A 16584-nucleotide genomic window follows, 5' to 3' on the forward strand; every position below is an offset into this window, starting at 1 on the left:
GGGGAATCAACTCTTGGAAAGGGTCGATAACTGCAGGACAAGGGGAAATGGTTTTAAGTTGGATGTCAGGGGGAAATTCTTTATAGAGAGAGCGGTGAGGTACTGGAACAGGCTGCCCAGAGAGGCCGTGGATGCCCCGTCCCTGGAGGCGTTCAAGGCCAGATTGGATGGGGCCCTGGGCAGCATGGTCTAGTGTTAAATGTGGAGCTTGTTGGCCCTGCATGTGGCAGGGGGATTGGAGATTCATGATCCTTGAGGTCCCTCCCAACCCCGTGATTCTGCAATTCTGTGTGATTCTGCGATCTGTGAAGCCTCGTGGAGAATAGGAGAGATGCCTGAAGGCTGGAGGATAGCCAATGTCATTCCAATCTTCAAAAAGGTCAGGAGGGAGGACTCAGGAAACGATAGGCCAATCAGGCTCACATCCATCGCTGGGAAAGTGTTGGAGCAACTCGCTCTGGATATCGTCTCAAAGCAGGTGGGGAAAAAGAAGGGTTATCCGGAGTAGTAAACTTGGATTTACTACAGAAGGATCATGCCTGTCTGCTACCGTGGTAGCCTTGTGGGGGGTGTCAAGACTGGCTGGGTAGCTGCCTTAGTAATGCTGGATCTGACAGGCGTTTTGAATCGCAGGATCCTGGGATGGCTTGGGTTGGAAGGGACACTAAAGTCTATCAAGTTCCAGACTCCTGCAGTGTGTTGGTTGCCACCCACTAGATCGGGCTGCCTGGAGCCCTATCCAGCAGTGAGACCTTGAGCATCTCCACAGAGGGCGGAGATCCACATCTCCACCATCTAGGCGTGGCGGCTCTCCCATCAGCGTTGGCCTGACTTTCATGCAGAAGCTGACTTGCATGGTCAGGCTGCAGGAGCAGGGATGCTCCAGTGGGACTCCAGGACTGCAGCCCTGGGCAAGGCACAGCTCCTCTCCTGTCTCTGGCACGGTGACCATTGCCAGCAGGCCAAAGCAAGCACACTTCAGAAGATTTCCTGACTCATTTCATACGCAGGCTGGAAGGGAACTGTGCCCGGCCCGTGCCACTTTGCCTCTGGGAACTGTATGAGGCCTGAAGCTTTGATGTGTGAAGGCTTGGACACGAAAGGATCGTACAGCCCACCCAGCCCCAGGTGCCTGCCGTGGGACCTCTGCCACCCAGCAGGCCAGCTTAGAAGAGGGCCCTGTGCAACAAGGCCTGGAGCGCCTGCACCCACAGCTTCTCTGCGCAGCTGCGCCAGGGCCTCACCGCCCTCCGAGTGAGGAATTCCCTCTCGCAGGTCACCAGACCTCCTCTTTTCTCAGGTCAACACCTTGTCCCGTCACCAGCAGGCCGTGCAGAGTCGGCCAGCACACAGCACACACGCACGCGAGAAATGCCGGCTGTGCAGTTGACCCGCAGCCCTTTATTAGACTCTGTGCTGCGACGTCCCAGCACGGGCGCGGTGCAGAAGGCCTGAGGGAGGCCGTCCTTGCCCCCTGCTGCTGGCAGCACCGGGCCCCTCACCCTGCGCTGCCCACAGGAGCCGCCGCCCTGCCGCGCCCTCAGCCTGGTGGTGAGGTGGTGACCGTGATGTCACAGTGGTGGCCATTGTGACCCGCGGGGCCGGGAGCAGAGCAAAGGCTGCCGGCCGGGGCCCTGCTCACTTCAGCCTGGTGAGGCGTGGAGAGAGGACGGACTTCCTCGACTCTCTTGTTTCTCACTGTGGAGGATCTTATAGGTTGTTTCCAACCTTGTGATTCTTGTGATTCTTGTGATGCCGAACATGGCGGAGAAGAAGGAGGAGGCCCCCGACTCCGGGGAGCCAGGTGAGAGCCCCGGCTCGGGCTGCGGCTGCCCGCTGCAGCTGCTGGGCCCGCGATGCCCCCTTCCCCTCCACCCCCTCCAGCTCTGCCCCTCAGGCAGCAGCACGGCAGGCTCGGAGCAGGCCCTGGGGACGGACGGCCCCCAGGAACACCCGGCCCTGCCAGGTGCTCACGGCTGCTCTCTCCTTCCTCTGCAGTGTGCGTGCTGTGCGGCCGCGCACAGGTGAACCCGGACATCTGCGGGCAGACATTTGCCAGCGGTGGGCTCTGTGCCCACGAATTCTGCTTGGTGAGTTCCCTCACGGGCCAGGGCTCCTGCCAGGGATGCTCCCTTCCTTTCCGGCCTCACGAGATCCCGCTCCTTTCTCTCCTGCAGGTCTTTGCCAACGGGCTTCTGCAGTGGAGATGCCCATCGGGGCAAATTTTTGGCTTCCCCGTTAGCGCCATCCAGCACACGCTCCAGCTGGCAGGCCAGAAGGTGAGGAGCTGAACGGAACGGGGAGCTTGGTAGGGGAAGAGGCTCGCACCGGCTTCGCCTGGACCCAAAGAAAGCCATTGCGGCCCTTCCAACCGGCTCCGGGACAAAGTCCCACCACAGCAGACGAGCCTCGTCTGCCAGGCAGCTCTGCAGAGTGTGAGGCAGCGGTGCCCACACCCTGCGCCCTGCCTGGAGAAGTGGGGCCGGCCGCCGAGGCCCCGAGCCCACCGCTAACGGGGGCTGCTCTGCTCTTTCCAGAACTGCTTTGTCTGTGGCGGGAGGGGAGCTGCCATCAGCTGCGCGGAGACAGGCTGCGAGCGCAGCTTCCACCTGCCCTGCGCCGAGGACGGGCAGTGCGTCACGCAGCACTTTGGGCCGCACAGGTAAGGGCTGCCAGCAGCAGCCAAGCTGCCGTCCCTCGCTGTTGCTCCAGGGAGGAACCCGCAGCGACACCTCCAGCATCCTGCCAGAGCCAGAGCCCAGGCCTGGCGCTCTTTCCTGGTCCTCTGCCCTCCTCACAGCACTCCTCACCATGCCCACCCCTTCTGTCCTCCCGCCCAGGTCCTTCTGCTGGGAGCATCGCCCTCGGCAGGCAGCGGAGGCAGCTCCGTCGCAGAACACCATCTGCGTCATCTGCCTGGAGCCCGTGGGGGACTGCACGTCCTACCACACCATGGTGTGCCCGGTGTGCAAGCAGGCCTGGTTCCACCGGGGCTGCATCAGGGTAGGAGTCCTCCCCTCGCCCCGTGGGCACGGCTGGTGCTCTGCGGCAGCCAGCCCCCCCCGCTCACACTCACGCTCTCATGCTTGTGCTTCTCCTACAGAAACATGCCCTGCACGCCGCCACCATGCGCTTCTTCTGCCCTGTCTGCGGAGGAAAAAAAAGATTCCGCTCCCAGATGACCACCCTGGGCATCCAAATCCCAATCAGGTTGGTCTCCTTCTGCCCGGCTCCACAGACACTCAGGCACAGGTGCTGTGCCTGCCCAGGAACTGCCCCGGCAGGCCCAGTCCCTTGCCGTCCTGCAAGCGTTGGTCTCAGCTTCACAGAGAAGCTGGGAATGAGCTCTAGGGGGATGAGCAGGGATGCTCTGGATCTGCCTCACGCCTGGGTCACGGGAGACTCATCACATTCTCTCTCTTCTCCAACAGACGACCATCTTGGTGGGACGACGCAGCATACCAGCCGCTGCGAGAAAGGCACAGGCGCTGCGACGCCAACCCGTGCATCCACCTAGGAGGCAGGGAGAGGGCACACGAGCAAGGGTGAGTGACCTCCGCAGTCCTCTGGGGCTCTGCGTGGGATCTCAGCCTTGCAGCAAGGACTGAGCACCGGAGCCATGCCGGCTGCTCCGTGCCCTGGCTCGCTTTGTCCTCACAGCCACAACCCGTTTGCTTCCGCAGGCTCTGGCAGCTGGTCATCTGCAGCTCCTGCGGCTCAGAAGGCACACACTGGTGCTGCTCCTTCTGGGCCATGGGCACAAATGGCTGGGAGTGCGACACCTGCGCTGGCAGGAGCACCGGTAAGAGGCAAAGAGCCGCGTGCCGCGGGACTGGGGCCAGGCGAGGCCTGGCAACGGGTGCTCAGGGTGGCCTCGCCACAGTCTCTCTCTGCCCCATGAGGGATGGCAGCCTGTCCTGCCCTGGGGCTGCATGTTCACCCTGCTGAGTTTCCTGTCTCTCCTTACAGCCTCCCGCACCAGCGCCGAGCTTGCCAGCCCCAGCACTTCCAGCCAGGAGGTACCGGCGCCTTCCCCCGTCTCTGCAGGACCTGAAGACAGCAGCTCTGGCCCTGCTACACAGGCAGCTCCCGGCCCATCCTGCAACTCCCAGCTGCCTGAGCTCAGCGTCCAGCCCAGAGTGCCGGAGGCTGAGCAGACCGCCACCCGCTCACACCTCTCTGAGGAGCGGGATGCAAGTCAGCAGCACCAAGGACACGGTGGGAGAAGACGGGCACCAGCTGCAGGCGCTGAGACCTCCTCCGAGAGCCCCAGAAGACGGAGGACCACACGGTCCTCCAGAACAACCCAGGCGTCTGAGGCCACAAATCGTCCCAGGCAGCGGGAGACCGGCCGCACAAGAAGCCGCTCCCCATTGCGAGGCCGGGCCTCGGGCTCCCAGAGTCGGCCCCGAAGACAGCGTGGTGGGAGCCGTACCACAGCCCGAGGTACTCAGGGCGGCACCGGCACCTCGGCCACACCAGCACCACCGAGGTCCTCGAGGCCTTCCCCTCCGCCTGCACGCAGAGGACGGCCCAGGCAAGGACAAGGGCGGGCCCCCACTCGAAGCCGATCCCCAGTGGGGCGTCGCGCTTCCACTTCCCGCAGCCGGTCCCGACGAGGCCGTGGGAGCCGGTCCAGGCAGCAGGGACCAGCCCGGGCACAAAGCGGCTCCCGGGCAAACCACCCGAGAAGACGGCCCCACGGCCAGTCCCAAAGACGGCGCTGATGCAGCCGTGTCCCATCCCCACGTGACATGGGCTGTGGTCCCAAGCGGCACAGAAGATCAACCTTGAAGAGAGTCCACCCGTTCCACCTTCATCCTGCGGTGGACCAGCCCGGGCACAAAGCCGCTCCCGGGTCCAGCATCGCAGAAGACATCCCCACAACCAGTCCCAAAGTCGGCTTCCAGCAGCCGTGTCCATCCGCACGTGACGGTTGTGATTCCATCTTTCCCAAAAAATACACCTTCAACACCCTCCCCACATGTTGGCGTCACTCGTCTCTGTTTGTCCTGCGGTAGGCAGTGTTAGGAGCCGAGACCACGGGGTCGTCTTCTCCCCAGCACCTTCCCAGTTGGTTGTAGTGGCGTTATCTTCAGATCTACCTGTGTCCCTGAAGGGGGACAGCGGGCCCACAGGCCCACAGGCAGCATGTGCGCAGCACCCACAGCACACTGCAGCGGCAGGTGTGGGAGCTTGCGCAGGATGGCACAGAAGTACCGTCCCTCCTCACTTTGGAGACCAGTTTGCCCACTGGCAGTCTCCAAGGCCACAGATTTACCATGGGATCCTCCCTCCAGGCAACGAGCTTGCCCCGCAAAGACTCCATCCTGACCCAGATGGAGGCCCTGCCCAAGAATGTGGCTGTTCAGGTCTCCGGCTGCATGCAGTGCCTGAGCCTGCTGCTGCCTGGCGAGGAAGGCAGGAACTGTGTGAGCAGGTGGAAGATCTGCTCAGCATGGTGGCAGAGCTCAAGGAGGAGGTGGAGAGGTTACGGAGCATCAGGGAGTGAGAGCAAGAGATTGACTGTGGAGTAACTCCCAGGCGTGCCAGAGAGGAAGGCGCCAGGGAGGCAGCCCCCAGAAAGTGAGGGACCCCACCTCCTGTCACCGTCGGGCAGAAACGGGGGTTCTGAGAGATGGAGAGAACAGAACTGGAAGACAGCCCCAGCTCGGCATCGTGGGTGAACCCAGTCCTTGGCAACGTTACTTGCCCAGGTGCCCCTAAGTGACAGATGAGAGGCATTGTGGATTGAAGGGGAGGCGAGCGAGGAGGCACGGGAAGCTTTGCCTAAGACAGTGCCAAGGGCGAGGCGGCCGACTCTGCGTCTGCAGGCTGCCTCTGCTAAGACAGGCCGAAGGGTTGTTGCTGTAGGTGATTCCCTCCTCACGGGAACTGAGGGCCCCGTATGCAGACCGGACCCGACTCACACGGAGGTGGGCTGCCTCCCTGGGGCCCAGGTCAAGGACACAGCTAGAAAAACTAGAACCCGGATCTGGTTCATCCCTCTGATTGCTACCCGTTACGGATGGTTCAGGCAGGCAGTGATGAAGGAGCTCAGAGCAGCCTGCAAACTATCAAAAAAGACTTCAGGGCTTTAGGGTGGTTGGTTGAGGGAGTGGGAGCACAACTGATATTTGCTTCTATCCTTCCTGGGCCGGTGAGGGACGCGGAGTGGGCTGGGAAAACCCAGGTAATGGGTGAGAGGCTGGTGCCTCTCAGGAACTTTGGGCTTTTTGACCGTGGGGCTATTTACTCCGCACGCGGTGTAATGGCTGCAGGCCTGTGTCACTTATCTCTAAGAGGGAAACGGATCCCAGCCCCAGAGCTAGCGGGGCTCATTGAGAGGGCTTGAAAGTAGGTAGGAAGGGGGAAGGGGATGCAATGAAGCTCGCTAGAGTGGAGCAAGTAAGGAAACGTTACTCCCATTTTTAAGAAAGGGAGAAAGGATGACCCGGGGAACTCCAGGCCGGTGAGCCTCACCTCTGTGCCTGGGAAGATCACGGAGCAGATCCTCCTGGTTACCACGTTAAGGCACATAGGAGACAAAGAGGTGATCCGAGACAGCCAGCATCTTGGCTTCACCAAGGGCAGATCGTGCCTGACCAGTCTGGTGGCCTTCTGTGATGGAGTGACTGCAATCGGTGTGTGGGGGAGGGGTGATGGATGTCACCCTCCTAGACTTCTGCGAAGCCTTTGACATGGTCCCTCGCCACGTCCTTCTCTCTAAATTGGAGAGGTACGGTTTTGAAAGGTGGACTGTTCAATGGATTAAGAGCTGGTTGGCCGGTCGCAGCCCCGGGGCTGTGATCGACGGTTCTGTGTCTGGGTGGGAGCCGGTCACAAGTGGTGGTGGTCCCCCAGGGCTCGTTCTTGCAACCGGTGCTCTTCCCCAATTTATCAGTGACACAGACGACGGCATCGAGTGCACCCTCAGCATGTTTGCAGACAACACCAAGCTGAGCAGTGCCATCAATCCGCTGGAGGGAAGGGAAGCCACCCAGAGGAGGCTGCACGGGCTGGAGAAGTGAGCCCCCGTGAACCTCATGAGGTTCAACAAGGCCACATGCAAGGTGTTGCACTTGGGCCGGGGAAATCCCAGCTATTTCTATAGACCGAGGCAGGATCTTCTTGAGAGCAGCCCTGCGGAGAAGAACTTGAGGGTCCTGGTAGACAAGAAGCTGGACATGAACCAGCAGTGTGTGCATTTACAGCCCAGCTGTCTATCTCAAAGTGCATAGTTCGGCACTTGGGCCGGAGGAATCCCAGGCATCCATAGAGATGGGAAGGAGAGGTCCTTGAGAGCAGCCCTGTGGAGAAGGACCTGGGGGTCTTGATAGAGGAAAAACTTAGCATGAGCAGCAATGTACCCTTGCGGCTTGGAAGGCAAACGGTATCCTGGGCTCCATCAGAAGAGGGGTGGCCAGCAGGGACAGGGAGGTGATTGTCCCCCTCTGCTCTGCCCCTGGGAGGCCCCATCCGGAATACTGCGTCCAAGTGTGGAGCCCAGTCTCGCTCCAATTTATGGGAGGGAGATGAGGTTCTTTTAATATCTGTACACCCGGCGTGCGATTAAGAAGCAACGGTTCATGTGTTGTTCCGACCGGTTTATTACAAAACCTAATCAGGGAGACGGGGAAGGGAAAGAGGGCGATAGAAAAGATGGGAAAGAAGCAAGAGTTGCGTAAGGCAGGGATGGTCACCAGCAGGATCCAGCGGGGGGGAGCGGGGGGCGAGAAGCAGCAGCGTGGCCGGCCTTGGGCAGCAAGCAGGTAGACGGGGAAGTCGCAGAGCCAGTCCTTGAAGCAGCAGCAGCGCTCCGGCAGCAGGCACAGGAGAGTTCAACAGCATGAAGGAGTCACCTCACGAGGAATCTGATCGTCAGGAATCCCTCTTCCTCATGAGGAATGTGCTGCCAGAAACCTCTGTTCTGCTTCATGAGGAATCTGCTGCCAGAAGCCTCTCTTCTGCTTCATGAGGAATCTGTTTCCAGAAACCTCTGTTCTGCTTCATGAGGAATCTGCTGCCAGAAACCTATCCTCATGGTTTTCAGTTCCTCTTTTATCCTCCTTGTTCTCCTGCCTGGGTGACAAGGATGGGCCTTGAGCAAGAGTCATTGAGTACCCCCTGAGATGGCCATCATCCTGAGATAAGTCCACACAAAGGAGCACTTCACAGCTATTTAGCTGCAGCTCATCTCGCTCTCCTTGCCCCTGGCCTTGTCCATCTGCGTCCCCCAGGCAAAGGATCTCACAACCTTCGCCCAGGACTTGCCGGGACTTGAACAAGTCCATCTGTGTCCCCAGCAAGCTTTGAGACACAGACGTTAACAGAATAATATCTTACATGCCCCCAGTACAAGAAAGACAGGGAGCTGTTGGACAGGGTCCAGAGGAGGGCCACGAAGATGGTCAGGGGACTGGAGCACGTCCACTATGAAGACAGGCTGAGGGAGCTGGGCTTGTTCAGCCTGGAGACAAGAAGGCTGCGGGGTGACCTCGTTGCAGCCTTTCAGTACCTAAAGGGAGCCTACAAAGAGAAGGGGAATCAACTCTTGGAAAGGGTCGATAACTGCAGGACAAGGGGAAATGGTTTTAAGTTGGATGTCAGGGGGAAATTCTTTATAGAGAGAGCGGTGAGGTACTGGAACAGGCTGCCCAGAGAGGCCGTGGATGCCCCGTCCCTGGAGGCGTTCAAGGCCAGATTGGATGGGGCCCTGGGCAGCATGGTCTAGTGTTAAATGTGGAGCTTGTTGGCCCTGCATGTGGCAGGGGGATTGGAGATTCATGATCCTTGAGGTCCCTCCCAACCCCGTGATTCTGCAATTCTGTGTGATTCTGCGATCTGTGAAGCCTCGTGGAGAATAGGAGAGATGCCTGAAGGCTGGAGGATAGCCAATGTCATTCCAATCTTCAAAAAGGTCAGGAGGGAGGACTCAGGAAACGATAGGCCAATCAGGCTCACATCCATCGCTGGGAAAGTGTTGGAGCAACTCGCTCTGGATATCGTCTCAAAGCAGGTGGGGAAAAAGAAGGGTTATCCGGAGTAGTAAACTTGGATTTACTACAGAAGGATCATGCCTGTCTGCTACCGTGGTAGCCTTGTGGGGGGTGTCAAGACTGGCTGGGTAGCTGCCTTAGTAATGCTGGATCTGACAGGCGTTTTGAATCGCAGGATCCTGGGATGGCTTGGGTTGGAAGGGACACTAAAGTCTATCAAGTTCCAGACTCCTGCAGTGTGTTGGTTGCCACCCACTAGATCGGGCTGCCTGGAGCCCTATCCAGCAGTGAGACCTTGAGCATCTCCACAGAGGGCGGAGATCCACATCTCCACCATCTAGGCGTGGCGGCTCTCCCATCAGCGTTGGCCTGACTTTCATGCAGAAGCTGACTTGCATGGTCAGGCTGCAGGAGCAGGGATGCTCCAGTGGGACTCCAGGACTGCAGCCCTGGGCAAGGCACAGCTCCTCTCCTGTCTCTGGCACGGTGACCATTGCCAGCAGGCCAAAGCAAGCACACTTCAGAAGATTTCCTGACTCATTTCATACGCAGGCTGGAAGGGAACTGTGCCCGGCCCGTGCCACTTTGCCTCTGGGAACTGTATGAGGCCTGAAGCTTTGATGTGTGAAGGCTTGGACACGAAAGGATCGTACAGCCCACCCAGCCCCAGGTGCCTGCCGTGGGACCTCTGCCACCCAGCAGGCCAGCTTAGAAGAGGGCCCTGTGCAACAAGGCCTGGAGCGCCTGCACCCACAGCTTCTCTGCGCAGCTGCGCCAGGGCCTCACCGCCCTCCGAGTGAGGAATTCCCTCTCGCAGGTCACCAGACCTCCTCTTTTCTCAGGTCAACACCTTGTCCCGTCACCAGCAGGCCGTGCAAAGTCGGCCAGCACACAGCACACACGCACGCGAGAAATGCCGGCTGTGCAGTTGACCCGCAGCCCTTTATTAGGCTCTGTGCTGCGACGTCCCAGCACGGGCGCGGTGCAGAAGGCCTGAGGGAGGCCGTCCTTGCCCCCTGCTGCTGGCAGCACCGGGCCCCTCACCCTGCGCTGCCCACAGGAGCCGCCGCCCTGCCGCGCCCTCAGCCTGGTGGTGAGGTGGTGACCGTGATGTCACAGTGGTGGCCATTGTGACCCGCGGGGCCGGGAGCAGAGCAAAGGCTGCCGGCCGGGGCCCTGCTCACTTCAGCCTGGTGAGGCGTGGAGAGAGGACGGACTTCCTCGACTCTCTTGTTTCTCACTGTGGAGGATCTTATAGGTTGTTTCCAACCTTGTGATTCTTGTGATTCTTGTGATGCCGAACATGGCGGAGAAGAAGGAGGAGGCCCCCGACTCCGGGGAGCCAGGTGAGAGCCCCGGCTCGGGCTGCGGCTGCCCGCTGCAGCTGCTGGGCCCGCGATGCCCCCTTCCCCTCCACCCCCTCCAGCTCTGCCCCTCAGGCAGCAGCACGGCAGGCTCGGAGCAGGCCCTGGGGACGGACGGCCCCCAGGAACACCCGGCCCTGCCAGGTGCTCACGGCTGCTCTCTCCTTCCTCTGCAGTGTGCGTGCTGTGCGGCCGCGCACAGGTGAACCCGGACATCTGCGGGCAGACATTTGCCAGCGGTGGGCTCTGTGCCCACGAATTCTGCTTGGTGAGTTCCCTCACGGGCCAGGGCTCCTGCCAGGGATGCTCCCTTCCTTTCCGGCCTCACGAGATCCCGCTCCTTTCTCTCCTGCAGGTCTTTGCCAACGGGCTTCTGCAGTGGAGATGCCCATCGGGGCAAATTTTTGGCTTCCCCGTTAGCGCCATCCAGCACACGCTCCAGCTGGCAGGCCAGAAGGTGAGGAGCTGAACGGAACGGGGAGCTTGGTAGGGGAAGAGGCTCGCACCGGCTTCGCCTGGACCCAAAGAAAGCCATTGCGGCCCTTCCAACCGGCTCCGGGACAAAGTCCCACCACAGCAGACGAGCCTCGTCTGCCAGGCAGCTCTGCAGAGTGTGAGGCAGCGGTGCCCACACCCTGCGCCCTGCCTGGAGAAGTGGGGCCGGCCGCCGAGGCCCCGAGCCCACCGCTAACGGGGGCTGCTCTGCTCTTTCCAGAACTGCTTTGTCTGTGGCGGGAGGGGAGCTGCCATCAGCTGCGCGGAGACAGGCTGCGAGCGCAGCTTCCACCTGCCCTGCGCCGAGGACGGGCAGTGCGTCACGCAGCACTTTGGGCTGCACAGGTAAGGGCTGCCAGCAGCAGCCAAGCTGCCGTCCCTCGCTATTGCTCCAGGGAGGAACCCGCAGCGACACCTCCAGCATCCTGCCAGAGCCAGAGCCCAGGCCTGGCGCTCTTTCCTGGTCCTCTGCCCTCCTCACAGCACTCCTCACCATGCCCACCCCTTCTGTCCTCCCGCCCAGGTCCTTCTGCTGGGAGCATCGCCCTCGGCAGGCAGCGGAGGCAGCTCCGTCGCAGAACACCATCTGCGTCATCTGCCTGGAGCCCGTGGGGGACTGCACGTCCTACCACACCATGGTGTGCCCGGTGTGCAAGCAGGCCTGGTTCCACCGGGGCTGCATCAGGGTAGGAGTCCTCCCCTCGCCCCGTGGGCACGGCTGGTGCTCTGCGGCAGCCAGCCCCCCCCGCTCACACTCACGCTCTCATGCTTGTGCTTCTCCTACAGAAACATGCCCTGCACGCCGCCACCATGCGCTTCTTCTGCCCTGTCTGCGGAGGAAAAAAAAGATTCCGCTCCCAGATGACCACCCTGGGCATCCAAATCCCAATCAGGTTGGTCTCCTTCTGCCCGGCTCCACAGACACTCAGGCACAGGTGCTGTGCCTGCCCAGGAACTGCCCCGGCAGGCCCAGTCCCTTGCCGTCCTGCAAGCGTTGGTCTCAGCTTCACAGAGAAGCTGGGAATGAGCTCTAGGGGGATGAGCAGGGATGCTCTGGATCTGCCTCACGCCTGGGTCACGGGAGACTCATCACATTCTCTCTCTTCTCCAACAGACGACCATCTTGGTGGGACGACGCAGCATACCAGCCGCTGCGAGAAAGGCACAGGCGCTGCGACGCCAACCCGTGCATCCACCTAGGAGGCAGGGAGAGGGCACACGAGCAAGGGTGAGTGACCTCCGCAGTCCTCTGGGGCTCTGCGTGGGATCTCAGCCTTGCAGCAAGGACTGAGCACCGGAGCCATGCCGGCTGCTCCGTGCCCTGGCTCGCTTTGTCCTCACAGCCACAACCCGTTTGCTTCCGCAGGCTCTGGCAGCTGGTCATCTGCAGCTCCTGCGGCTCAGAAGGCACACACTGGTGCTGCTCCTTCTGGGCCATGGGCACAAATGGCTGGGAGTGCGACACCTGCGCTGGCAGGAGCACCGGTAAGAGGCAAAGAGCCGCGTGCCGCGGGACTGGGGCCAGGCGAGGCCTGGCAACGGGTGCTCAGGGTGGCCTCGCCACAGTCTCTCTCTGCCCCATGAGGGATGGCAGCCTGTCCTGCCCTGGGGCTGCATGTTCACCCTGCTGAGTTTCCTGTCTCTCCTTACAGCCTCCCGCACCAGCGCCGAGCTTGCCAGCCCCAGCACTTCCAGCCAGGAGGTACCGGCGCCTTCCCCCGTCTCTGCAGGACCTGAAGACAGCAGCTCTGGCCCTGCTACACAGGCAGCTCCCGGCCCATCCTGCAACTCCCAGCTGCCTGAGCTCAGCGTCCAGCCCAGAGTGCCGGAGGCTGAGCAGACCGCCACCCGCTCACACCTCTCTGAGGAGCGGGATGCAAGTCAGCAGCACCAAGGACACGGTGGGAGAAGACGGGCACCAGCTGCAGGCGCTGAGACCTCCTCCGAGAGCCCCAGAAGACGGAGGACCACACGGTCCTCCAGAACAACCCAGGCGTCTGAGGCCACAAATCGTCCCAGGCAGCGGGAGACCGGCCGCACAAGAAGCCGCTCCCCATTGCGAGGCCGGGCCTCGGGCTCCCAGAGTCGGCCCCGAAGACAGCGTGGTGGGAGCCGTACCACAGCCCGAGGTACTCAGGGCGGCACCGGCACCTCGGCCACACCAGCACCACCGAGGTCCTCGAGGCCTTCCCCTCCGCCTGCACGCAGAGGACGGCCCAGGCAAGGACAAGGGCGGGCCCCCACTCGAAGCCGATCCCCAGTGGGGCGTCGCGCTTCCACTTCCCGCAGCCGGTCCCGACGAGGCCGTGGGAGCCGGTCCAGGCAGCAGGGACCAGCCCGGGCACAAAGCCGCTCCCGGGCAAACCACCCGAGAAGACGGCCCCACGGCCAGTCCCAAAGACGGCGCTGATGCAGCCGTGTCCCATCCCCACGTGACATGGGCTGTGGTCCCAAGCGGCACAGAAGATCAACCTTGAAGAGAGTCCACCCGTTCCACCTTCATCCTGCGGTGGACCAGCCCGGGCACAAAGCCGCTCCCGGGTCCAGCATCGCAGAAGACATCCCCACAACCAGTCCCAAAGTCGGCTTCCAGCAGCCGTGTCCATCCGCACGTGACGGTTGTGATTCCATCTTTCCCAAAAAATACACCTTCAACACCCTCCCCACATGTTGGCGTCACTCGTCTCTGTTTGTCCTGCGGTAGGCAGTGTTAGGAGCCGAGACCACGGGGTCGTCTTCTCCCCAGCACCTTCCCAGTTGGTTGTAGTGGCGTTATCTTCAGATCTACCTGTGTCCCTGAAGGGGGACAGCGGGCCCACAGGCCCACAGGCAGCATGTGCGCAGCACCCACAGCACACTGCAGCGGCAGGTGTGGGAGCTTGCGCAGGATGGCACAGAAGTACCGTCCCTCCTCACTTTGGAGACCAGTTTGCCCACTGGCAGTCTCCAAGGCCACAGATTTACCATGGGATCCTCCCTCCAGGCAACGAGCTTGCCCCGCAAAGACTCCATCCTGACCCAGATGGAGGCCCTGCCCAAGAATGTGGCTGTTCAGGTCTCCGGCTGCATGCAGTGCCTGAGCCTGCTGCTGCCTGGCGAGGAAGGCAGGAACTGTGTGAGCAGGTGGAAGATCTGCTCAGCATGGTGGCAGAGCTCAAGGAGGAGGTGGAGAGGTTACGGAGCATCAGGGAGTGAGAGCAAGAGATTGACTGTGGAGTAACTCCCAGGCGTGCCAGAGAGGAAGGCGCCAGGGAGGCAGCCCCCAGAAAGTGAGGGACCCCACCTCCTGTCACCGTCGGGCAGAAACGGGGGTTCTGAGAGATGGGGAGAACTGGAAGACAGCCCCAGCTCGGCATCGTGGGTGAGCCCCTTCCTTGGCAACGTTACTTGCCCAGGTGCCCCTAAGTGACAGATGAGAGGCACTGTGGATTGAAGGGGAGGCGAGCGAGGAGGCACGGGAAGCTTTGCCTAAGACAGTGCCAAGGGCGAGGCGGCCGACTCTGCGTCTGCAGGCTGCCTCTGCTAAGACAGGCCGAAGGGTTGTTGCTGTAGGTGATTCCCTCCTCACGGGAACTGAGGGCCCCGTATGCAGACCGGACCCGACTCACACGGAGGTGGGCTGCCTCCCTGGGGCCCAGGTCAAGGACACAGCTAGAAAAACTAGAACCCGGATCTGGTTCATCCCTCTGATTGCTACCCGTTACGGATGGTTCAGGCAGGCAGTGATGAAGGAGCTCAGAGCAGCCTGCAAACTATCAAAAAAGACTTCAGGGCTTTAGGGTGGTTGGTTGAGGGAGCGGGAGCACAACTGATATTTGCTTCTATCCTTCCTGGGCCGGTGAGGGACGCGGAGTGGGCTAGGAAAACCCAGGTAATGGATAAGTGGCTGAGAGGCTGGTGCCGCCACAGGAACTTTGGGCTTTTCCATTTACTCCGCACGCGGTGTAATGGCTGCAGGCCGGTGTCCTTATTTCTAAGAGGGAAACGGATCCCAGCCCCAGAGCTAGCGGGGCTCATTGAGAGGGCTTGAAGGTTGGTAGGAAGGGGGTAGGGGATGCAATGAGGCTTGCTAGGGTAGAGCAAGTAGTCTGGGGTTTTGTACTTGATCCAATGAGGGAGAGACTCCAGTGTAGTGGGGCAGAGAAACACTTAGGGTTGCTGTCACGCCAGGAGACTGTGGGGAAAAACCTCCAAATTGTCCTGTAGGATTCTGTGGGAAGTCCACAGAGGAGGTAATTTTGCTGACCCCCAGTCCTAAACCTTCTCCTGTCCCTCTAGGAAGCAATGGGGGAAAACTTCAGATTTCTTTTGGAGGTTTGAGGGACGGCCCTTCTAGCAGATTTACCAGCTAAAGGAGGATGTGGAGAGGTTATGCAGCATCAGGGAGTGAGAGCAAGATTTGAAAGACCCAAAAGCATAGATTATGTTTTTGTAACCAAACAAAAGCACTTTCTCTTTGTATGCTGTAAATGAATGCATAATGTTATGAATCTGAGACTCCAATTAATCCTATTGACTTTGTTTTGCTGCAGTCTAAAGATACAGTAAATATGTGATGATTTCTAGTTGTGATAACAAAGGTTTCTTTTAGCTGAATAAATAGCATCTGAAAGCTGAATTGCTTATTAAAGAACTCAGAGATCAAAGGTCAATGTATTTACAATGAAAGGTTTTGTTATTATGTTCCTGCTTCTTTCTTTCCCCCTACAAATTGTTTGTTCAGATAAATGACTAAGTGAAAAAATATAGAAGCTTTTCTTTAAAATAATGTGTGAAGTAACTGGTATTTTGGATTATACTGTTTTTTACTTTCACTCTGTGACTCTCCACTCCTCCTTCAGGGTTAGTTAACTATTGAACCTTTAGACAGCATAGCCTTCATAGAATCATTAAGGTTGGAAAAGACATCTGAGATCATTTAGTACAACCTCAACCCACCCCAACAATGTCCACTAACCATGCCCATCAGTGCCACACCTACATGCCTCTTGAACATCCCACCATTACCCTCTACAGCCTATTCCAATACTCGACCAGATTTTCAGGGAAGAATATTTTCCTAATATCCAGCCTGAGCCTTCCCTGGCACAGCTTGAGGCCACCACCGCTTATCCTATCAAAATAATGACATAAGTTGCACGCAACAGCACAGATGTGTTAGGAGCCAGTGGCAAGTCAGTAGACAGCAGTCTTCTCATATGATATCCCAAGATCCATCAACATGAAAGTCCTGACCCATAAACTGACTGGGCTGAAGTCTTTCTATCTGTCCCCATGATTTAAAAACTGGGGCAGATTGCGGTGACATCAAAGGCTCTGTCAGACAGTTTACATGCCATCACCACAGACCTGCTTTTATGGTATTAAGCCTGAAAACATCTCTGTTGGAATATTATCCCAGTTTCACAGCTGAGGGAGGAGGGAGAAGCCAAGAGAGGCAGAAAGGGGTTATCTTATCTGAGGTCACAGTGAGCTTGTGTAAAGCTCAGTTTGGGCTCTGACTCCGGTGCTAAAGCCACAGATAGCAGCCCTTTTGCTCTGTAGAACTGCTTTTCCGATTAGCACCAACTGTCAACAGGCTTTATCATCTAGCATGCTCGTGCTGTGAGACGAGTATGCTGTGGTCTGAGGTCTGCTTCATCCAAGGCCTAGCCTCCAGGGAAGTGCTACAGAAGCATTCAATATTTAAGGTTAATAAGGTTTGACCTAATGCAGATATCTCTAAT

At 59.3% G+C, this 16584-nt stretch overlaps 2 protein-coding genes across 2 annotated transcripts; both read left to right on the forward strand.

Annotated features, from left to right (window-relative positions):
• Positions 1-1675: 1675 nt before the first annotated feature.
• On the forward strand, positions 1676-4727 carry LOC128089405 (PHD finger protein 7-like). Its single transcript, XM_052700790.1, has 10 exons — positions 1676-1804; positions 1999-2090; positions 2178-2279; positions 2538-2662; positions 2841-3003; positions 3104-3210; positions 3432-3545; positions 3684-3802; positions 3970-4037; positions 4311-4727. Exons 1-10 carry the CDS (start codon positions 1753-1755, stop codon positions 4725-4727), a joined length of 1359 nt encoding a protein of 452 aa, XP_052556750.1. The 5' UTR covers positions 1676-1752.
• A 5566-nt stretch (positions 4728-10293) lies between these two features.
• On the forward strand, positions 10294-13268 carry LOC128089665 (PHD finger protein 7-like). Its single transcript, XM_052701314.1, has 10 exons — positions 10294-10345; positions 10540-10631; positions 10719-10820; positions 11079-11203; positions 11382-11544; positions 11645-11751; positions 11973-12086; positions 12225-12343; positions 12511-12578; positions 12852-13268. Exons 1-10 carry the CDS (start codon positions 10294-10296, stop codon positions 13266-13268), a joined length of 1359 nt encoding a protein of 452 aa, XP_052557274.1.
• The last annotated feature ends 3316 nt before the right edge of the window (positions 13269-16584 follow it).

Source organism: Tympanuchus pallidicinctus, unplaced genomic scaffold, assembly GCF_026119805.1.
Source record: "Tympanuchus pallidicinctus isolate F22 unplaced genomic scaffold, pur_lepc_1.0 scaffold4, whole genome shotgun sequence".
Classification (NCBI taxonomy): Eukaryota; Metazoa; Chordata; class Aves; order Galliformes; family Phasianidae; genus Tympanuchus; species Tympanuchus pallidicinctus.